The following is a 25,570-nucleotide window of genomic DNA, read 5'->3' on the forward strand; positions in this document are numbered from 1 at the left end:
GGCCAAGGGCTGGTTTGGGTCTTTTCGTCTCCGATTGGATGGATCAGCGGGGACATCAATGTTGTTAATATATATATCCTTGTCCAATCCGAAATTGGGACAATACAAGAGTTGTGATGTCTTTTTCCCTTCTCAACCACATTTCTTACTAGTGTATGGGGGAGCCTCATAATTTGAATTTGTTCCAATGACAGTCCTTTTGGTAAGTTTTCCCTTGCCATCATAATGTAGATTTGGTTGTATTGGGATTGAACTGTCGTTTGAACCATAATCCAATGTGATTCACCCAATTTAATTATGGTTCGAAATGTTTAATAAATGATCATTTTAAAAACTTTACTCAAACTAAACTGGTCAATAATTAAAATTTGATATAGATATGAAAACATTACAATGATATCTATTATTTGAGAAAATCTAAAACTTAAAAACCAATGAAAACTCGTATTCATTCTGTAGAAATGTATGATATAATAGAGCAAATATACTGATTTTCGAATGGGAAAACATTAGTGATCGGATCTTATCAGTTCTAAACAACATTCTTAACAAACCACATGGGCATAAAAGTAATTTTCCAGAAAAAAGGTCAAAGATGAAGCCAAGGATCATGTTTCAAGAATGTGATTGGACTGTTAGAGCTAGTAGTTCATTACTTTATACTAAGCATTAGAGTTAAACAAGTAGCGCAAGCAGTTAAGATCCTCAATTAATAAACTAACCAACTTTTGCCTCTCTAATTTATTCCTGCAAATCTGTCATTTTCCAATATCCAAGTACTTTAACTTTTTTCACATACACCCCTTAATAAATTATAACTAAAGCTTGATCAAGTACAATCCTTTTAGTTGTAATGCAAACCCTAATTAAATATAAACTTGCTTAGTGGTTTGGTATTATATTTTAATAATGTATAAGTACAATTAGAATCATACCAAATAAATTAGCTCTTCTAGTTATTGTAAGGGCAAAACTTTGTAAACCCCCTTAATAAATTATAATTAAAGCTTGATCAAGTACAATCCTTTTAGTTGTAATGCAAACCCTAATTAAATATAAACTTGCTTAGTGGTTTGGTATTGTATTTTAATAATGCATAAGTACAATTAGAATCATACCAAATAAATTAGCTTTTCCAGTTATTGTAAGGGCAAAACTTTGTAAACCCCTATGCTTTTCAAGTATAAGTGACCCTCTCTAGTTTTGTAAATTAACCTATAAACCCCTGCATCTTTTTGTACCCCTTTTTCACCCCTTCCCCAATCCACCCAACCCTTGTGCGGTTGTGCCAAATTTGACTAAATGAGTATCTTCGGAGATATCCGATAAAATTGGAACGATAGAAACAGTCCAAATTTGACTTATGAAAAAAAAAAAGACCAAATGAGCATTTTTACAAGGCTGGATCTGACCTTTCAAAGCTTATTCGTCAACACCAAGAGGTAGATCTAACATTGTATCACTCCACCAGTTATGATGTGAGGTGCGTAGATTCGACCTCACAACCCTCCAACATAATTTTGTATCAAATTGAGTGTTTAGCACACCGCAAGGCTGCATCAAATTCCACAAGCCCAAACAGGACAATTTTGAGTAGGGATGGCGTTGAGAGAGTTAAGAGTCAGAGGGGGTTAAAAAGTTTGAGAAGGCCAGGTAAAATAGTATAGTAAACTAGGAGGAGTTCATTGCAATACCTAAAGCACATAGGGTTCTACAAAAATCTCCGTAAAGTAAGTGAACCCATGTGACAAATATATAATATAACTTGATGCGGCGGTTGATGACTGAGCGCGGTCGCCGGTTGGTGGATGTTGTGTCATGTACATGTAATGTGTTTGAAAGCAAGATTAGAACACCGAGAATAGTGAGTAGACTCATCCAAAAAGAATAAATAATTTCACTATTTTATCATTATTCTACATCCAATTATATAATGAAATATCATTTGAATATCCAATTGAATACTTATAGTTTTATTATATATACAAGGCCAAAAGACTTATTTTCACCTAAGATTTTGTCCATTCCAAACAGCACTCGCGAGGTTTAAAAAACTCAAATACTTATCCATCATCTAATTTTTGTTAAATTTTTTTGTTAGTTATAAGAGTAAAACCATCATTTTACCATTAATATTTAAATAAATAAAATTAAATATTATTTTTCCCCTTAATTTAAAAAATAACAAATTTTCTCATTCAAAAGTTTGAAAAGTTGTATTTTCCCTTACTAGGGTTTACTTTCTTTCACTTCCTTCTCCAATGACTAGACTCTGACTAGGACCATCTTCATCCCATCCCTCTCTCACTACCACCACCGTCGATGTCTAATGATAGATGAAGAAGCCTTGACACTATACTTTGAACGACAAGAGTCGACTTCGTTTTCATTGATTTGGCTTTGGACAAAGACAAATTTCATGATAGAAGTTTCGTCTGGAGCCAATTCAACAAAAAATGATGACAAATCTAGAGAAGCTTTGTCAATTTGGCTTCTTTGTCTTCAATTCGCCGTCAACTAGGGCTTCTTTGCTTGTCATTGGGCTTCATCATTGGCAAAAGAGGGAGAAGGATGGGATGAAGACAATTAAGCCTGATTGTTGAAGATGGAAAAGAAAGAAAGTAAATCCAAGCCTAGTTGCTGAAGAAGGAAAGGAAAGAAAGTAAATCCTAGTAGGGGAAAATGCAACTTTTCAAACTTTTGGATGAAAAAAATTGTTAATTTTTTAAACTAAGCAAAGAAAATAAGATATAATTTTATTTATTTTAATATTAATGGTAAAATAACTATTTTATCCTTGTAACTAATAAAAAAATTTAACAGAAGTTAGATAATAGATGAATATTTGAGTTTCTAAAACCCTACAGGTGGGTGTTTAGAAATAAACTAAACTTTGGTGGGAATAAGTCTTTTTGACCAATCTAAAATATAATCAGGGGAATAATTTTGATAATTTTTCAAATAACCATCTCATAAGCAATATCAAAATGAATCACATCACATGCATGCATGGAAGTCTACCACATGGCGGCCGCAAACATGCATTCTTGAAAAGCTTAATCTTCTCTTCGATCGGATCACCCGCAAAAATAAAATTATCTTTTATTAGTTAGTGTTAATTTTCCAATTTTAAATGTACTGCCAGAGATACTTGGCTCCACAATGTCATGTACAGTCGAACTGGAATCATTTTCAACTCATTCAACTAGGTATATACACATTTTTGTTACGGGATTCACTTTCTTAAGCTTGAACACATCAAGTTTTGAATATTTAAAGCTTGAGTTTGAATTCAATATGATGGGCAGTTACATGAGTTTAAGTTTATGCAAGTCAAACTCACTAAACTAATAAAATAATGGTGGTTTGACTCTAAATTATATAACAAAACAATAATATTGTTTTGCGTTGTTTAGGTAAGGTAAGACTAATGCAAACCTCCTCACTTTTGATTTCATTTTAATTATGAATCAAGGACAAAAGATTCTGCATTGGTTTGAAATTTTGAGTAAATCTGTTTGGCAGATTCTCTGTGGGAAAGCCTGTTTCTGCCCAATTCATTAATTAAGACTCATTCTGAGATTAACAATTAATATTAATTCCTGCGTTAACGTTGGTGACATAGACGCATGTTTTAAGAATATGGTTGGATGGACATGTTATTCAGTGACCATGACAAACAAACACTTAATTTCGATTAAAGCACATAATGACATAATTATATTGCTTTCTACTGTGCATTCTAATTGTAGGATTGTCTCACTCCTTAAATTACACATCCAGATGAGAGAGATTTAATAACACTGAACTTGGTGTCGGAACATGATTGTAATAACTCAACCCAAGAGTTCTTAGAAGTGATTGGTTGATACAAAAGTCCAACCAGTAGCCCGTTGCTCCCTCCTTTTTGCTGGTTATGTAGAGTGTCAAATTGATGGGCTGATTTTAGTTAGGGTGGGATTCAATTTAGGTTGAGCCCTAACAAAGCCTAAATTGAGATTGAGCTAAGATTGACAAATTGAAATTTAAACTCAACTTAAAAATAATTTAATTTTAGATTCGATCTGAGTCAATTCGAATCCAAATGTTCGAATTAGTTTAAATTCAACTCATTTATAAAAATAAGTTTAATCTTTGGCTCGAAGTTAGATTGCTCGATTTGAGTTTGAGCAACTTAAATCAAATCTAACCCTAATTTCGAATCTAGTGATTTGTTTTTTAATCTTGTACAAGTCATCTAAGGCAAATCTATTTAAGGATGATAAACTGACTCAGACTCACATTCTTACGTTCTCTTTGAGCTAAGTTTTATGAAAGATAAGATATTCATACTCATAAGCCATCAACTTTTTCATCAATCCAACTGAAACATTGATTTATGCTAATCTTTGTTAATCTGTTTTGTTCTGTACTCGCTACAAACCAAAATCAGCCATACACACACACACACACAAACAATACATATAAAAATAAGCACGGGGCACATCATTTTCCACTAGTTTCCTCATCATGCTTGCTCGTGGAGACTGTCAATTTTTTTTTCCATTCATAGAAGTCCAATTCAAACCCTTTTCTACAATGAGTAATATCCCATGCAACACAGCTTTGTCTTCTTCTTGCTCTTTCTGATTGGACATTTTGCAAGCTCCCACGCTGCAAAACCCTAATCCCACTTCTCCTCCTCTAGCTCTATAAATTCTTGTAAGCGCTCTTCCCATTTCATCTCATTCAACAAATTAGTTAGCTTCACTATGGCTGCATCTTTCTTCTTCCTCCTCCTTGTTTTGTTGTTCTTTATTAGTTTCAATGCTCAAGCCCTAGCCAAAAAGGATCATTCATTACTCCTTGGGTTATCCCATTCTAGGGTTTCCATCCCCATTCCCAAAAACGCCAAAATTTTGACGAGAAAAACCTCACAAGTGTTGGACATAATGGAGCCTTTGAGGGAAGTGAGAGATGGGTACTTGATTTCACTGAATATTGGGACCCCACCGCAAGTGATTCAAGTTTATATGGATACTGGCAGCGATCTCACTTGGGTTCCTTGTGGAAATCTCTCTTTTGATTGCATGGATTGTGATGATTATAGGAACAATAAGTTATCCAATTTCTCTCCTTCCCGTTCTTCTTCTTCCTATAGAGACCTTTGTGGTAGCTCCTTTTGTCTTGACATTCATAGCTCTGATAACTCCTTTGATCCTTGTACTGTTGCTGGCTGTTCTTTGAGCACTCTTCTCAAATCTACTTGCCCTAGGCCTTGCCCTTCTTTCGCTTACACTTATGGCGAAGGTGGTCTTGTCACCGGAACCCTAACCAGAGACACCCTCAGGGTTCATGGAACCGGCACCGGAAATGTTATCAGGGACATCCCGAGGTTTTGTTTCGGTTGTGTCGGGTCAACATATCGTGAGCCTATTGGCATTGCGGGGTTCGGCAAGGGCTTCCTTTCGCTTCCTTCTCAATTAGGGTTTCTCCATACGGGTTTTTCCCATTGTTTCTTGGGATTCAAGTATGCAAATAACCCTAACATTTCAAGTCCATTGATCTTGGGAGATGATGCCATTTCTGCCCAAGAAAATCTCCAATTCACCCCAATGTTGCAGAGTCCAATGTATCCAAATTACTATTACATTGGCCTGGAGGCCATTTCTGTGGGAAATTCTAGTCTAGCTCAAGTGCCATTGAGCTTAAGGGATTTCGACTCAAGTGGCAATGGAGGATTTTTGATTGATTCAGGAACAACATACACTCATTTGCCTGAACCTTTCTACTCGCAGCTCCTCTCCCTTCTTCAATCTCAGGTAACTTATCCCCGAGCGACGGAGGTCGAAGAAAGAACTGGGTTCGATCTTTGTTACCGAGTTCCATGTCCCAACAATACGTTGGCTGATGTTGATTTTCTTTTTCCTTCAATCACCTTCCATTTTCTGAACAATGTGAGCCTGGTTTTGCCTCAAGGGAACCATTTTTATGCGATGAGTGCGCCGAGTAATTCCTCCGCTGTGAAATGCCTGCTTTTTCAGAGCATGGATGACGGCGATTATGGACCGGCGGGAGTGTACGGGAGCTTCCAGCAACAGAATGTTCAAGTTGTTTATGATCTGCAGAACGAAAGAATAGGGTTTCGGCCAATGGATTGTGCTTCAGCTGCAGCTTCTCAAGGGCTTCATAAAAAATAAGGGGTCACTTTCTTCTTATTAAATGGATTGATCGAACTTTCGTATATTTTTATTAAATAAAGTAAACTTTCATATTTTTCTATTGAAGAGATTAAATTTTTACTATATTTCATTAAAGATATTGGACAAACACTTATTTTGTTTTATTTTATTTTAAAAATAAAATTAATAATTATGTATCTGTAATAGAAAATTGTAAAAGTTTGATTCATTTAATAGAAAAATATGAAAGTTTGATATTCTATGTTAGTTATTGGCAGTTGCCTGCCAAACTTGTTTTTCAGTCCCACTTATAACAAGAGTTCTTAGTTGAAATGGTTGTCTTGTGTCTTGTCTTTATGATAAGTTTGTCTTATTTAAAATTGTGTTAATTAGTAGAAAATTTCACATAAGTTCTTAGTTTATTTTCCCAGAATTTCTCTATTTAATTTGAATTTCATCTGGCATGGTTTTTTGCCGTTGTCAATAAGAACAAAATGTGGTGTGATGAATATACTCTTACTCTAAGTTTTACATACTGGTAGTAGATACTAACAGTGATATATCATTTTATAAATAAATAATTTTGAAATAAAAATAAAATAACACATAATTAAATAATGATATATTATTATTTTTATCTATGTTAGTTATTATTGTTAATATATATAATATTATTTTAAAGATAATAATCTTGAGTAGAAGTAAACATCTTACATCTTTTTTTATATTGAGTGGGTATTTGAGTTGAGGGCCAGCTCTAGATTGCATCAAGTTTAGAATGACTAGCTTGAAATTTAGTTCGTCGCTTGAATAGTGAATAGTAACATTGAGGAAGAGGAAGAAGTCAAAGAGAAAGAAAAATCATTCAAATCTAGAAAAACCATCGAAGAAAAAGAGAAGAATCATATGCGAGGCAAAAATTGATATGACAACAAAGATGAGGTGTCAATTTTGAGCTGAATTTTCTTCAACTTGAACTTGAATTAATTCAATTTTAATAGTGATTCAAACCCAATTTGGCTTGGATTGTGTTCAACCTTAGTTTTCTTTAATTACTTTGTATTTCAGATCAAGAACTTTTGTGAGTAATTATGAATAACATAAAAACTTAATGCGGTGTATAATATTCTCATTGCATGGCATCAACGAAACAAACTGAGGTGGGAACACCTTTAGAGATTAAGCTTAATTTGTTGTATACATACATACATACATACCTACATATATATATATATATATATATATATATATATATATATATATATATATATATATATATATATATATATATATATATATATATATATATATATATGTGTGTGTGTGTGTGTGTGTGTGTGTGTGTGTGTGTGAGAATGTGATTAATGGGTGTAACGTGGCAATGCACATGCACAGAAAGAACACAAACAAGTTGAATATTGAGTTAAAAAAGTTAGTTTAATTATCCTATAACAACAACAATTTGGCGTACAGTTTAGGTTGATTAGATATTGATTTAGAACTAGATTTTTTAAGAAGAGTAAATCCCACTTCTCCCACCCAAGGTTTGGTTTAAAAACTCTTTTCCATCCTTAGCTTGCATAAATAACATTTTCCCATCTAAACTCAAACTTTAATTTAGGGCTGCATTCGAGCCGAGCCGAGCTCGGCTCGAGTTGAAATCGGCTCGACTCGAGTTCGGCTCGTTTTCGACTCGACTCGTTTATGGTTCGACTCGGCTCGTTTTTCATATCAAAACGGCATCGTTTTGTATATATATATGGATCAAAACGACGTTGTTTTATATAAAAAATTAAAAAAAAATTACCGAGCCAACCCGAGCCAGCTCGAGCTCGATCGAGCCGAGCTGAGCTCGAGCTGGAGCTGGCTCGGCTCGAATCCAGCCCTACTTTAATTTTGTTTTTAAAAAACTCACTACGTAAGGCTAAAATAGTGATTTTAATATATTAATTTTAAAAATTAAAAACTACAAATTTCTATTAAATCCAAATATTTTAAATATGATAATTTAACCTCTTAAAAATATTGTTACATTTTATTCAATTCTTTAGGGGTTTAATTCTCATTTTATAAACTTATAGGGGGCAAAATGATATGTCAAAATTTTTGAAAGACCCCCAACCTTTTTAAAATTTCCAATAACCCTTGAAAAATTTCATAAAGACCCATGATATATTCAAAAATAATATGTTCAAGCATATTACATCTTTTAATGTCTTCAAATACACCCTATTTATAAAAAGAGAAGATGAAATAATGAGAGTTAAAGAAAAAAGAAAAAAAGTAACTTTTTATATAATTTAGATATTTAAAATATTATTTTTAATTTTTAATAATTTAGGATTATATGATAATTTTGAAAAATAAAATATTAATTTCACTCTATAATATTATTGTTTTATTACCAGAGTTGAATTTTGGGTGGAAAGTTTTATTTATGCTTATTTTTGGGTGACAAATGTTATTTATATTAATTAGGGGTTGAATAGTGTTTTAAAGATGGGAAATTGTAATTCACTCTTTTAGGTATAAATGTAATTTGATAAATTGATTAAAGATTCGAAAGCGTGCATTTCTTTTAAATAAAATTAGATGTATTTATAATAATTATTAATTTGAATATCAATAATGATATATTACCATTTGATTCGAGCAAATGAGTATGAATTAATGATAAGTAAATAAATCATCTTCAGTACTTAAATTGGTACACATAAAATCAATTTTTTTTTTTTTTGGGCATGGTGGGATATATATAGTTCAATGCCATGGGGAAATTTCCACTACCTCCTCAATTTTATAAATTGTACATTTTAGTCCAAGGAGATGTGATAGTAACACTTTCCTCCTAAAATTTGACTATGTAACTATTGGAAAAAAATAACAATAAAACAATTTGCATTTAAATAAGTACCAAATTTGATACCAGCGATAATATGTTATTATGTATATGGATAATTTTAAATTACGTATAAATTAACCTCTAATCATATGATGATACATTAATATTAATATTTAAATCAGTACAAGTTATAAGTTTACGAAACATTACTCAGATAATAAATACCTACAAGGCCAAACGACTATTTCCCACCCAAGGTTTGATGTTTTCTCAAGTTGCCACCCTTTAACTATGGAAACACCAAACACCCACCTATGACCAGTTAGATTTAACAAAACCCTAACGGTGGTAAGGGTAAAATCGTCATTTTCGTTATAATATTAAAAATAAACTAAAATAGAACATATTTTACCCCCCTAAACTTTAAAAACTAAAATTTTCCCCCAACCTAAGTTTTAAAAAATCGCAATTTCACCCTAGGGTTTGGTTTTGAAATCTCCGGCGACCTCTCCGGCTCCGTTGCCGACGACTTCTCCCTCCCGAAGCAATCTCTTCTTCCAGCGATCTCTTTCCTCCCCCTTGGAGGTCCAATCGGCGTCGGAGACGCCTTGGGAGACGAAGAACTTCGTCTTCCCCGACGAAGTTCTTCGTCTCCCAAGGAGTCTCCGACGTCGATCAGACCTCCAAATGGGAGGAAAGAGATCGCCGGAAGGAGAGGTTGCTTCGGGAGGGAGAAGCCGTCGGCAACAGAGCCGAAGAGGTCATCGGAGATTTCAAAACCAAACCCTAGGGTGAAATTGTGATTTTTTAAAACTTAGGCTGAGAGAAAATTTTAGTTTTTAAAGTTTAGGGGGGGCAAAAAGAGATAAAAATTTTAGGCGTTAGGGTTCTATTAAATCTAACCAGCCATGGGTGGGTGTTTGGTGTTTCCATAGTTAAAAGGGGGACATTTGAGAAAACATTAAACCTTGGGTGGGAAATAGTCGTTTGGCCATACCTACAATTGTATAATTATAGCTACAGCCTACAGGCTCCTAATAGTGACACTTCAATATCTTTTTATATTGAAATGAGTAAAACTATATGTATATAAACATACATATAGTTCTAATTTAATTAATAACAGTGATATGCTATCAAGAATTGGATATTAATTTATATTTAATTTAAAATACTTAATTAAATGGTGATAAATCATTATTAGTATACAAATTAATACTTATTATTAGTATATATAATTTTATTGTATTGAAATTGACATTGCACTAAGGTTGTGTTTTGTTTAAGTAATATTTTATTACCAAAAATAAAATATTACACAAAAATAAATTATCTTAAAGATTACTGTGTATAAATTATTACTATCTTTGATTAAAGTTAGTAGATATTGATATGTATAAATAATTATTATATTTAATCGAAGATAATAAAATAATACTAGAATATTATTTTACTAAAATGCCCTTAGTATAATTATTTTAAAATAATTTTCATGTTATTCGTTATATTAATTGAAAATAAGAGTGTTTTATTATAAAAAAATTAATAAGTAAAAATAAAATTATAATAAAATCAAAATTTCTTTAGTAATATTTTAATACTTAAAGTAGATGTGGTAATCAAATTATCTTTTATATTACTTATTACATTATCATTAGTAATAGAAGATTATCAGAATATTTTATTATTAATAAACTAAACAAAATAATGTAAATAATAAAAATATAAATTACTAAAATAATCTTTCTTTGCCTTGAACCAAACACCTCATATGAGTAATACTACATGTATATGGTAATGCCAACATGTAAAAATAAACTGATATGTCATCATGTAATTAAATGCTTTATTTGTTTACTTTATTTATATTTTAAAAGAATAACCCTACATATATAAATAAATTTTATTAATTATTTATATAATTTGATATGACAACATATAATTATATGATTTTAAAATAAGAAAAAAAAAGGTAATAAACAATAATATTATATAATTACATACTACCATCTCAATTTATATGGATAAATTAATAAAATTTATTTATACACAATAGTTTTAATCAATTAAAAATCACTCAAATAGATGGTAACAGATAAATTTATTTGTATTGATTAGTATTTAATCATTTTCACATGAGAAATTGAAATTTTTATCCCTTTTAAACCCCTGCCTATATAAATTTATCACACATTTTATTAACTAAATATTTATACCACAAAGTCTAACATAATTCCTAAAACACTCTTGTTTTCAACCGTAAAAACACAAGGTTCAACTAACCTTTAAACACTAAATAAAAAATATTTTGCAAAGATTTTATATAAAACTCATTCTAATCTATGTCAGTATTGATTCATACCACTTATCTTATGTATTTTTTTGTTTTATAATTGAAAATCAAAAAATATATAATAAACAAACTCTGTGATTAATGGAAAAGAGAGAATTTTTTCTCTGATGTTATTATTTATCAATTAATTTAGTTACAGTATTAATAATTCAACCAGATAAAAAAATAATTAGGTGGAAGGATTGTTTATATTGTGATTGGTGTGAAAATCAGGTAAAAAAATGTACCTGAAGAAAAATTTTGGGGGGGGGGGGGTGGGTTTGTTGAGAGAGGGAATGTGATTTTTAAAAGTTAGAAAATTTTAAGTAAAGGTAAAATGTTAGTTTTTGAAACTTAGGGGAAAATGTAATAAATTTTATATTTTTTAATATTATTAATAAAATAACGATTTTACCTTTATTTCTAACAAAAAATTTTAACTCTAATTGACTCATGAGTGGGACTTTAAGTTTTTCAAACCTTACAAATGTGAGTTTGAGAATACATCAAAACTTGGGTGAGAAATAATCCTTTGGCCCATAATAAATTATATATATAAAATAAACAAGATTTTAACAATAGACCAAAATATTAAATCAAAATGTTATAAATTGACTTCTAAATCACTAATTTCAGGTATAAGATACAATTATGGTAATTAAATTGTGTATCGTATTATATATCAAAACTCTAATTTTCAGTATCATAAATGTGTATTGTATTATAAAATATGTATTTTAAAAAATAAAATATTAATAAAATAATAAAAAAATTTTAATTATCACACCATCATCCTAAAAAAAAATCACACTCAAAATTTGAAAATTTCTCGAATACATTCTTATCACCTAAAAATTTAAAATTTTTCTCTAACATATCTTACCATAAATATATGAATTTATACCAGTAACATATATCATATTATATAATACACTCACCAAATCATATTAATTCGATACACTTTAAAATATATAACATTTTTACATATATTATATCATAAAATATGTATCTTATATTGTATGATACTCATAACCATAGATCCAATAATAAGTTTCTATCATATCTGTTCAGACGAGAGACTGCAGCACAAGTTAGAGATAAACTTGTCGAGTGCATGCAATGCATATTGCATTTCATAATCCGTGTATTTTTATAACAGAGACGAGATGAATAACAACAAATTCATTTACATTCAAACCCACGTATTTTTATAACAGAAACAAGAGATGCAGTCCCCAATTACGGTTACCAGACAACACAAGCGCATCCCTACAAAGCACGCAAGCACAGTTTTGATTTTCAGATGAATAATACATCAGGGAAACCTTGACAGAAGAGAGGCTTTGAATTCCAGCAAGCATTATAGGAGCTATGTAGAAGACACAAGCAGGTGGGAGGGCGGTGATCACTACCACCTGAGTACCTAAGAGCAACATGATGCAGTTGCTGTCCTCTCAGCAGGTTTGTCCATGAGAACCATTCCTGGTGGGTTAGGTGCCGGCTGCACACGAGGTAGTCTCTTTGCTGTATCCAAAATATAAAAGGAAAACAAAATAATCAATTTCCATGCTTGACGACAATGAGCTAGAAATCTTAAGGGCAAGCAATTTTTCTTTGTTAAAAATGACACATGATAAAACAGCTGATATGAACAGACATGGTTGATTTAGAAAAATTATAATATATTTGACTGTTCCAGTAGGCTATGGTTATGATTACTGTTAACAACGGGTCCACATTATGGTTAAACATTGACCTACCGACAGGCAACACAGGTTTCTGTGATGGGGCTAATTTTTTAATGTGATTTGTCGAATGAATTGCTTGACGATATTATTTCACAATTCAGTTCAATGTCTTCTTTCCAATAGAAATAGTTTGAACTAATAGGAATTAAAGACATACCAATTTCATAGAAAATGTCATTGACATTAGATGCTGTTTTTGCAGAGGTTTCCATAAAGAAAAGTCCATTCTCTTGAGCATAAACTTGAGCATCCTGCAGCAATATAAAAATTTAATTTATAAATCAAAGCCTAACAGGAAACACCAGAAATGCATTGATTAAAAACTATACATAACATTTTACATCGTAAGAAAGAGAAAGACAGGGTTATCTTCAAAAATATGATTCCCAATTGGAAGTTTCTTCTACTCAACAGATTCATAGAACTTCCAAATACTTATGATCATGCTGACAATTAGTAAAAGTTAGCATAATTCAATACAAATAGAAACCTGAAGATTAGCTACTAAATATTTTTTATTTCGGGTATAAAATGTAAGAAGAACCAACTTATATTCCTAGATGAGCCAGAAGCTTTTTCATAGTGATTACTTTCATTTGTCCCTGTTTCACCTTTTCAACCTTGCATAGGCATTGAAAAATCATGCACTTTCACTATTACCCTAAAAAGAAAAATTAGTTAGTAAGCTATCTTTGTCCTGAGCACTAAATGCTTTGAGCTCTTCAAGTAATTTATTTATAAGAGAAATAAAGGGGTAAAGAGTACTGCTATAAAGAGACTCCCAATTATAACCATCTTCACAAGCTTCCATTCTAAAGCAGATTGATAGATTTAATACAGAGGAACCAAAGCCAAGCAGCATTAGAACACTCCAAAAAAGGGATGAAGAGAAAGAATATAGGAAGAAATAAAAAACAAGAAACTAATATACTTGCCTCTGTATTGACCTTCCTAGCATCCAGCAAATCAGCTTTATTCCCAGCAAGTGCCATAACCATGTTTGAATTGCCTTGTCACAAAAAGAGACAAGAATATAATCAAAAAGAAATTAGCCACTTTATCATTATATGAAAAATCCAAATAATAGAAATTATCCATTTTTTATGGAATAACTAGAAGACGAACACATCCAGATCTAGATTCAGAAATCAGTCCTGAACAGTGTAATAAAGTCACAAGTACAACCAAAAAATGCTGCCCAATAACAATAAGAATGAAACCCCTATGGAAAGATTAAAATATAAATCACTACCTTGCGCTTGAAGCTCTTGGACCCATTTCTTAGCACGTTCAAATGAGGCCTACAAAAGAATTGATTATAATATATTAAAAAAATAAGAAACAAGGAATTAAATTTAACGTTGGCGTATATATATCACAGATCAACTCACAGAAGCACTAAACATGACAAATAAAAAACAAAACAAAACAAAAAAACTGCAATAGTATACAAACAGAGCAATGCCCAGAACATTCTTTTTCAGCTAAAGAATCTCATTTTACATCATGTTGCACTACGATTCCGGCCATCAATAATCAACTTTAGATAACAGTACAACCTTGTAGAAACTGATCCGAAACCAATTCCGTAGACATTTTCAGGGTGAATGATAGAGTGTTCAGCATTCACCAAAAAAAAATAATTATGTCTTCACTTTATTGTTATGAACAAAATTTGAAGTAGAAGAACAAAAAAGAGACAAGGGTCAACTTCAAAATTCACCTTTTTTATGGCAACACAGAAAAAGGAACAGTGAGCATTGATACTCAATAAAAGACCTTGAATTGGTAATCAAGATCCAAAATCAAACATGCTCAATCATGTCACATTTAGATATCAACAGAGAAGGTAGCCCCCAATAGAAGCATACTCCGTATTTCATCTCACATAATTAGTCCCTTTTAACCATTAGAAGAAAGTTTGAAGCTTAATCCTTGACAGTCAATTCCACAAGTCTCAAAGATTACAAAGCATTTTTCTATAGGTCTTCCACTTTAATATTTGAAACAATGTGCAGTTTGAGGATTCGATATCTTAATGGGGAAATAAATTCATTGGTTTTGTCAGCACACACTTACCTGATTTGTTATATCATAGACAATAATGGCGGCTGCAGCTCCTCTGTAGTACATTGGTGCCAAACTATGGTACCTCTCTTGACCTGCTGTATCCCAAATCTCAAACTTTACAGTGGCATCATTTACAGCCAATGTTTGTGAAAAAAAGGCAGCACCTATAGTTGATTCCTACAAAATCATAGAACGGAATAAATCTCCTGAAGCCAAAAGGGGAAGGTTCAATTTTACATCACCAAAATACCTGAAATTCAACAAATTGCCCTTTAACGAAGCGCAACACAAGACTAGACTTTCCAGCTCCAACATCTCCAAGCAACACCTAAAGCATAAAGCAAAAATTAAAATAAACCAAAACCAAATTTCAGAAAAATAAATATAAAGAACACAGAAATATTTTTCTATGGTTATCAAACATATAACTAAGCATCAAAGCACTAAACAACTCTAGCACTGGCGACTAATGAATGAAACACAAATGAAAATCAAGACTACATCAGAATTAAGCGCAAGAAAGCAATACTAATTTTCAAAGTAAGCCCATATGAATTATTTTTCAAATGGAACAAGGCCCAGTATAACTTAAACTTCAAACTCATTCAATATTAGTAACCGTCATGTAATCAAACATTCAATTAAACATGAAAACTAATAACAGAAACGTCATCATATTTCTATGACTACAAATAATGAATAAAACATAATTGTCACATACGTTTGAAGAAAACTCAAATTAAATACCTAATTGAGAATCAATCCAAACCTAGAAATCAAAATTAAATTTCAAAGAAAACCCACGTCAGAAGTACCGATCAAAATTAAACACCCAAAATGTATTCTAATTTTCAAAGCAAACCCACATCCGAAACATAAACATGCATGATTCTGATCATAATTCCCAAAAATTAATTCAAACCCACATCAAAACTCGCCTAAAAAACTAGAAAACAAAGCATCAGAAACAAAATTTTAAAAAAAGGAGCCAGACACATCTGAGATTCAACCAAAATAAAGAAATAAAACAAGTCAAAAATTTTATTTAAAAAAACAAACCAATTTAGCATTGATGTGTTTGTTCCCCGTGGTGGCCATAAGAACGAGATCAAAATCGGATCAAAGGGGAAAAAGGACGAAAGTTCAAGAAATTTTGTGAGAAAAATTAGAGGGTTGACGAAGAATTGAAAAGGTTAAAGGTGAAAAGGGAAGTTTCCTTGACACCAACCCTTTTTCTCTTCTTTCCTCTAGGTATTGTCAAGGCACACGAAAGCGATTGATATTATTATTATTTTGATTTTTTTAATTATAAATGGAAATTATTATTCGTAGGTTAATTAATTAAAATGATCCTAAAATGGAAAGGTTATAATAAATTATTGACACATAGGGCTTCTTCCGGGAAGGTTATTTCGGTAATATAGTTCTTCTATTAGTAATATTATTTTATTTAATATAAAAAGTTATTTTAATAATGTAAAAAATATTTTAAAATAATTATAATTAAAGATATTTAAATAAAATAATATATTAATTTTTTAATTATATAAAAATATAATAATTATGTATACCAATATATTTTTGTCATATAATATATATTAAACAGTAAATAATATTTTAGGTAACATATTTTTTATTTTTTTATTTTTAATAATAAAAAATTACTCAAATTAAATACACTTTTCGTATTTCTGCGGATATAAAAAACAAATTAGTATTAGATGAAAAAACCTTTTCTATAGAAACTTCAATTTCAACATTTCGAAGCTCTTGTACACAACTTTTATGCCTAACTTTTTGCACATTTCCATATTTTTTGGTTGATTTTTTTTGCTAAAATAGGGGAAAAGGTTAGTCTTCATATTTTATTGTTTAGAGTGTTTAAATTTATTTGGTTTTGCAAATTGTGATTTCATAGATTTGAGATTAAAGCTTTTTATTCTTGTTTTTATGTGAAATAAATTGAATCCAATGTGATTTTTATGATTTGTGTGGATGTTTTTGTAATGGAATAGAATTAGAATGATTTATTAGTGAAATTAGATATGAAAATGGATATTTAATATTTGTTTTTCCACCATAGGTGATTCGTACTTATTATTTTAGTTAGTAAAAACGTAAATTATTTATATTTTTATTTAATTCACATTTTAAACATATTGTTTCAAACTTTTAAATCTAAAACCTATCAAATACGTATTTTATACGTTTCTCATATTAAACGCATATGTTTACCCTTTTTTTATAAACTTTTAAAGTACAAAAATGTCCCTTATATTTTAAATTAATTACCATTATACCATAACTTTATAAAAGAAAAAACTTAGTTTTTTGTCATCTATATGTCTAACTTCTCCTAATAATTTTTGTAATGGTTGAATTTTGATTATATATTTTGTTATATTAAGTTTAATAGTCAATTATATACTTTACATTTAAATTATTGGTCAAAATATCTATGAAAAATACTAAAATTATTATTGACATTATCATATTTTTATAAACACACTATTGATGATGTATCATATTAAATTAGTATATACACATTCCATATCTAAATTTTATGACGTTTTTTTACAAATATATTTTTCATTATTTATTGTATTATACCCATATAATTTTTATATTGGTTCTTTTTCATTCCTACATTTATTAACTGAAGTTATTATATAGGTCAAGCATGGTAACAACAGATGAAGTGAAGGTTTAATGGTACTTTTGTTTTAGGTATGTATAATTTGTATGATGCAGTGTAAATGATATTTTTTAAAGAGATTTTTGGTACACAATTGTAGACATATGGATGTTGGGGATCTAAATGAAATTTTCTAGACATATATGTAGATATATGTGATGCACATGATAGTATTTATTCATATTTCCCACATTTGTGGGGGTAATTGTCTTTTCACTTTAAAGATGATTGATAATTTCCACATAAGTGGTAATTGTACATTTCACATTAGAGATGATTGATAATTTTCAAATAAATACTTCTTATATGTTTTGTTCAAATTTTTGTTTTATAAAATTAACCAATATATTCTATTTTTGGTGTAGTATATGGCTTCCAATTGTAAAAGAAAATATAATATTCTGATTATTGCAAAAAAAAAAATTCCTATTTTCACACTACTTTATAGCACAAGTCATGAAACAGGGCATCAAAACATGATGACCAAGATATGAGCATTGTTGTTTGAGTAACAGAAGAAATATTTCAAAAAAACGTGTTTTGGCAAGTTTCCAAAGTTGGAAGAGTCTTGATTCATTAACACACTACGTGTTGTTGCAGAGATAGTGAGAACGAACCTCAATGAAGCATTCTAGTTTAGAATGAATAATGTTAACGTTCAATTCAGTCTGTTTGAGTTTCCAACGGTTATAGTTTTCGTAATAAGACCTACATTCAATATTACCTTCTAGATTCATCTAGACAAAGGATACGAGAGGCCTACTTAAGTAAAATGATGTCGATATGTTATGGGGATGTGATGATGACCTTTGAGGCCAAGACGTAGGGGAGGATGACACAAACATTGTGAAATGACTTCATTATATTGCTTATACGTCGGACTTCTTAGTGTTGATAATCAAATTTGTATGTTGAAAATTTCATCATTAACAATCATCATTTCCTCCAACATAGGGTACTCAATTAAAATATTATCTATCTTGTTACCATGTTCAAAGGCACTTCAAGTTGGAACATTTTATTTCCTTTAATGTACCTAATCCTCTATATTTGACAATAACTTAATTAACATTATTTGTAATATCATCCTCATCAAAATCACAAGGGTATTTCTCCCTTTATGTTGAACCTCTTGTCTATTATCACCTTCTTTTATATCATTAAGCGGTTGTCAAATATCAATATGAATAATACTATATATATACACTTTAAGTACACAAAATTGTTATACATATAATATATTATCATATGATTGAATATTTTTTATCTTTAATTTAAAATTACCAACATGATGATATTTATTCATGTACCCATTTTATATACCTAAAATATGCATACATTTTTTTTTTGTATCAATATTGTTCATTTAAGGAGACACATTTCTTAGTTTTAAGGTAAATTTCACATAAATAGGAATGTGTGACACCTGCAGGTATGCTCTGGGGTATTATTATACTTTTCTTTAACTATGATTTTGTGTTAGGTTAAATTTAGATCAAATCAAGCTAAAATGGGAAGTGAAACTTGTGTTTTGGTCTAAGGTACAGTCATGCCTTATGATGAAGAATGCTCATACCAGGTGGAACTAATGTATGCCCGTATGTGAGCAAAAAAATCAAGACTTTTGCTTGAGCAAGAAATCCTGAATAGAATAAGAGATTTTAGGTATAAATATGTGAGTTGTTCTTTTGTCGCATATGTTAATTCCCTGCTTTCTATGTAGCAGAGAAAGAGGCTGTGAAGGAGAAATCCACTAGCAATTTTCTAGATGTCGTTCATAGTCGTGCATCGCACAATCACGGATATGCATAGACTAGAAATTATAAATGAGAAAAAAAGAAAGAAGACGATGAATAGTAGTAAAGCAAGGCACATACGCCTATGTGTTACCCGATGCACATCTATATGTCAACCTTGATAAATGTATGTTCGAGCTTAGAAACAAGCCCACCAATGCATTCATTTACAATACATGTACGTTTAAGGATTGTGACAAAGCCCACTTGTGCATTGTCTTCTCATCATGTACACTTATGGACCTTACATGACTCGACCATATGTGCAATTTTAGCTAGATATGTTTGGGAAACCAAATGTAGCCCACCCATACCTTTGTGAATTTGGGTGATGCACACTTGGGTTTCAACATAAGAGTGATTGTACATCAACCTATCAATATGTACACTCATAGATAGCCATTGATACACTTGTACATAAAAAAAAAAAAAGTATGATCATGACTTGATTTCATTTGAGACGTATACAAATTAGATTTTTTATAAGTATGGTTAAGATAAAAGACCTATTGATGTGTCAAATAATACCTGAGGAAAAGAATAAAAATTAATATTGGAAAGATAAACAAGGGTTAGATACTCAAGGTGAGATTATATCTAAATATGAGATAGATACCCCAAAGATCAGATACCTAAAAAAGGGATAAATATGATCAAAAGAGAGAGATAAACCTAAGGAGAGATAGATTGGAGTTGAGATAAGTCTAAAAAAGTTTCAAGAGAGTGGGTATCAATAGGGACTTGATATCCTAATAAGATATGAGATAATTTGATATCTATAGTACTAGATTATGAGATTATAGGTTGATTAAGAGAGTACTTATGACCTAGACATACTTGTAGATAAGGTGAAGCTTGTTGATTGGTGTTCTTAGATTGAGAGATAAGTCATTGTCTAGACTATATGTCAATTATTTGGTTAGGACTCACTAAAATATAAAGAGTTTGATGATTGAGGGTCTGTACGTTGAATTAACCAAGATCATGAGTTTATCGATTGACAATGGGAGATTGGATAACCAGGACTAGAGATGAGATTGAGATAGCTTAGAAAGTGATCATGAAAGTAGGTATATCAATTCCCTAATATTCGGGTTAGACGATAGTCTGAGATTGAAATAAAGATAACCTAGGTTTATAAAGGAATAAGGAATAGACTTGAGATTGTAAGATAAATTATTCATGCTTACTAAGTATTTTATATTTATTCTCTTCCTTTGCATTTTGCAGGTGACAAGATTAGAAGTGATGAAGGCGAGGCAACAACTTACTGATAGAGCGACATGTGATGGATGGACTTATAAACATCGATAGTCAAATTTTGATTTGATATGACTTTGATAGATTGTTTTATATTTCTAGTACTTGGATTTATGACATTGATTATTTCATTATATTAGATTTATTATATGCTTGAGAATGATTTTGGATATTGGTTTTTATTTTAATAAATAAAGACTTATGAGATGTTATTAAGACTAGATGAGATTTATGCATGCTATGATAGTAGAGTATTTGACTTTTATTGAGATATCATTCATGCATACATATTTTAGTAGCACTTTACCCTGATGCATAGGATATTCGAGGTAGAGTGTTACAAAATGAGTTTTCCCACTTGTTAAGAAAGGCCAAAGAGACCATTGTTGTCATCATCATCCTTGATGTTGTAAGGCCATCTATTAATGATATTTTATGGTTGCATGCTCATATGTTGATGGTTTCGCCCATGGTCAATATGTAGACATTTGTCCATTAACCAAAGTAATCCCTTGTACGTCATGTTTGTCAAGATTTATACCATTATTAGTTCACCTCCCTCATATTCTATTGTGTTACCCTTCATCCTCATTCATTGCCTTTTGTATCAATAAATTATTTTAAATCTTACAACTTATATATTTGTTAATTACTCTATATTTAAAATAAGGGAATTCAATTTTAGGAATGTAAATGCAAAATTTAAATCCCATAATTATAAATTAATTAGTATTTTACTTTAGTCGTGCCACAAACAACTTGACTCATTTGTAGTCCTAAGATGCGCTAAAAACACAATTTCACACAAAAAAATACTTTCAATTTTAGTTATTTTCTAGCATAATTCACTAAGAAGATGTTAATAGTAATTGTTTGTTAATGTTTATAATAATAGTAGCAGTAACAACAACAACAATAATAACAATAATGACAAAGCCTTAACATTAGTTTTGTTTGGATTATTCTTATATAAAATTTAATTGCGTTGTAAAATATCATTTTAGTTTAATATATAAGATGAATGTAGCTATATTCAAGCATACTCTCTACAAAATTTTATATTAGACACCCTAACAAGAGAGCTACTCATATACTATTGTATATGTACAAATGAATGTGTACGTAAAGACATCCACACAAACATTTGATCTTGAATATATTTAAGTACCATTGAATGAAACATATAATATTTTCACAACCAAAACAATTGTTATTGTCTAGGATCAAACTTGAATGAATTTCCTTAGTATTAAACTCGATAATCCTCGACCTCAATCACACACTAAACTCGTTAAAACTCTAATATTTTTTTGTCTGAAACTTGTTCCATTAGGATAAAGTACTTAGTGATTCATTTGTTGAATAAATTCGTTTTTCTTCAAGTTTAGGTTTGAGACATGTTCCCTTAACCTAGATCTCGTAAAAGAGAGAGAGACTTTTGAGTGCCCTAAATCTATAACAAATCTATTGATTTAGATTGGTCATATTAGGGTTTTGGTCCACAAGCGGGTCTATATGTTCATTAGTAAAATTGTCATTCTGAATTTAAAAACTCAATTATATAAAGGATGCATTTGCAAGCAAGAATTTATAGTCTTTGTCATTTATTGGTAGGCCTAGTTAGGTAAAGAGCACTTATAAACTTGATAAGCCAAATTGTTCATGTACAACTCGTACCAACTTGCAACCTTATCATTTTGTTCATATGAATTACTGTTCCTTCAAAACTATAGTTTTAAGGAAAAAAAAACCCTAAAAAAACAATATATTGAACCAATAATTATTGATTTATGAGTAACATCTAAAAGGTTCTAATAGAAAAAAAAATTGCATATAAACATCAAGCCAAATGAGAGTGAACTTAAAATGATCATGATAGATTTTGATTTCGAATTAGGTTTAAGATCAATATCAGTTTGCATCAAAATAAAAAAGGATTAATGAATTTTTTTGTCATGTTAGGAATGAGTAACTGATCGTGAGATGTTACATTAGTGTGTGTGACATACGATCATTATATTATTGGTAATTTGTAACATATATATGTATGTTGTATATAAGATTTTCTCGTTCGGAATAAATTAAACCCTAATTCTCTATTATCCCTTTTATCCTTCTAACTTTGATAATGAAAATGGTAAATTGATGAAGTAGTATTAATTTTAGTCTAGAATAATTAAATAATTAATTCATTTAAGAGATAACAAAGACCTCAGAGTATTTTAAAAAAGAAAAAGAAAATTATGAAGTAAAAAGGGAAAAAAGTTTGTTTTTTCTAGTGATATAAGGGAAGACCGAACAATGGGTCATGTCATGTCAGGTCATATCATGTGCTAACATAACCTAAGGCTAAAAAAGCTCGACCCAAGGGGCATAACCTGCTTTTAAGGTGGGTTATGCCAAAGGCTTACAAGAAAGGCTCACAGGCCAATATGTTAAAACGCCCATGCATGGAAGCATAACCTAGGGGGCTTTAGATCATACCTTGAGCCTTGGTTTTATGGCAGACTGGCATGACTTGCCTTTGATAGGTCATGAACCATTTCCCATGGCAATTAGATATGATAATTTTAGCCTAAATTTAGGGATCTCAACCATCTCCAACCTTAACAGAGAGAAAATTCTCCAATAAAAATGAGAAAGGGGACGAAGACGAGGACAAAAAAAAATTCTTGTAATCAAGAATAGGTTGGGGATGGGGATACATGTGTCCCCTCTCACCCTAGCTTGTATCCTCATCCCAGCCTCGTCCTGCCCCTATCCTCGTCCTCGTCTTTTTATATTAATATATTTATTTAAAATATTAACATATTTTTGTAGTTTTAAATTATTTATATTGTTCAAATCTATTTAGGTTTTTATTGTGCATATTAAAGTGGTTAATATATAATATTTGTGATATTTGAAATAGTGGGTTAGTTTCAATTTTACTTAATTTTGTTATTTAATATATTTATGTTATGTTTAAAAGGTATGATAAGAAGATTTTTCTCCATGGTGTGGAGAAAAGATTTTTCTTTTTAGGGAGAGAATAGATAATCTTTGTTATCCCCATAACAAGAATGGAATGTGCTGGGGATGAAGATTGATATCCCCTACAAGGATGGAGACAGGGATCGAAATCTCTTGCCCACCCCTTCCTGTTGTCATCCCTAGTGGCAATGACCCGCTAAATTTGGCACAACCTGACCCCGTGGATAGGTCTCTATAATGCTTGGATGTTGTACCAATAATAATGTCAATGTGGTACAATTTGGTTTCAAGGCCAATGTTTAGTGTCACTTTAAGAACAATAAAAATGTGTTTGAATATACAAATATACACAGATAACATGTTATTATATGACTCAGTAATTTTGAATAAAAAATAAAATAATATTTAATCACATTATGATATATCATTTACATATTAAAAATATGTATATATAATATTATTTTTTAAAAAGCAAATAATATAATATTATTTTTTTAAAAATAAATAATATTATATACACATATAATTAATACAACTATATATATAAATATAAATATAATTATTTTATTTAATATTATTCTATCTCTAAGTAAAAATTACACAATCATAAGGTAACTTTCCCCTAGTTTACATTCATTGTGCGCACGTCGGTGGCAAGTAGCATTACTGGCAGCCAACAATGAAACATAGGCCATTGGCCCATTGCTCATAGTGAAAGATAGATAGAGCCTATAAAGCGAAAAAGGGCAATTTTAGTACACAAAGGGCAATTTTAGTACACAAAGGGCTTTTTGTCAGGAAATTACCCAATAATGACTTCCTCTCTCTTAATTCTGAGTGAAAAGAAAATAAAACTAAAATTACCAAAAAGTCCACAACTTTGTCACAACTGGACAAGACTGACACAATAATAATAGCACCAGAAACGAGGGTAATTTAGTAATTTCAGATTCATATCATTGTTAACAGACAGATCATTGACTGGTCTCCCCTTTGACTAGTCTCACACAACTTCTGCTCTTTGCTCAGTCTCTTCTGCACTGCAGCTGTTTTTTCCTCACTATTTTCTTCCTCTTAATTATAGGATTCTCTTCTTTCCCCACTTCTCATCTCGAGGCCGTGCGGTGTTTATGTGTTCAAATAGTGATCATCACTTAATCAAGGTCTATTCAAAGAACAATTCGAATTTGAATTTAAATTAATAATAAAATTATAAAATATTAAAACAATTATTAAAACAATTTTAAAAGAGATTAAAAATTATCAAAAAAGATGAATTTGTAAACAATTTATTAAACTCAAGTTAACTTGACTTAAATTCAAGATAAGAGTATCATGATTCAAATTTGGTTCATTTTGAGCCAAATATCGAGCCGGAATCAAAATCAAATTGTATCATCTTTTTATATTAAAATTTGTAATTGCATAAATAATTTTTTAATCTCCACATTAATGTCATAATTATTTTGAAATCAAACAAGACCAGGTAATTCAACTAAGATCAAACTATTATATTGACGTTAACATAACTAAAAATAATTATTGGGATGAAAAAACTCAAATCACTATAGGTTAAACTATCATATTGACATTAATATGACTCTAATTGTTGAGAATGAAAAGACTCAAACCTAGGTGGATTCAAGCCGAGTTGTGTTGAACTTGATTGTCAACTTGGTTTGGGCGAGCATGG

At 30.6% G+C, this 25,570-nt stretch overlaps 2 protein-coding genes across 2 annotated transcripts; one reads left to right on the forward strand and one right to left on the reverse strand.

Annotated features, from left to right (window-relative positions):
• Window positions 1-4,751: 4,751 nt before the first annotated feature.
• Window positions 4,752-6,179, forward strand: LOC123219721 (probable aspartyl protease At4g16563). Its single transcript, XM_044641709.1, has one exon. The coding sequence runs from the start codon at window positions 4,752-4,754 to the stop codon at window positions 6,177-6,179; it is 1,428 nt and encodes a 475-aa protein (XP_044497644.1).
• A 6,282-nt stretch (window positions 6,180-12,461) lies between these two features.
• On the reverse strand, window positions 12,462-16,415 carry LOC123219499 (ras-related protein RABF2a). The gene is made up of 7 exons (XM_044641489.1): window positions 16,213-16,415; window positions 15,404-15,481; window positions 15,163-15,330; window positions 14,336-14,384; window positions 14,019-14,092; window positions 13,241-13,334; window positions 12,462-12,859 (listed from the first exon to the last, which is right to left on the reverse strand). Exons 1-7 carry the CDS (start codon window positions 16,249-16,251, stop codon window positions 12,759-12,761), a joined length of 603 nt encoding a protein of 200 aa, XP_044497424.1. The 5' UTR covers window positions 16,252-16,415; the 3' UTR covers window positions 12,462-12,758.
• Between the last annotated feature and the right edge of the window lie 9,155 nt (window positions 16,416-25,570).

This window comes from Mangifera indica, chromosome 6 (assembly GCF_011075055.1).
Source record: "Mangifera indica cultivar Alphonso chromosome 6, CATAS_Mindica_2.1, whole genome shotgun sequence".
Taxonomy (NCBI): Eukaryota; Viridiplantae; Streptophyta; class Magnoliopsida; order Sapindales; family Anacardiaceae; genus Mangifera; species Mangifera indica.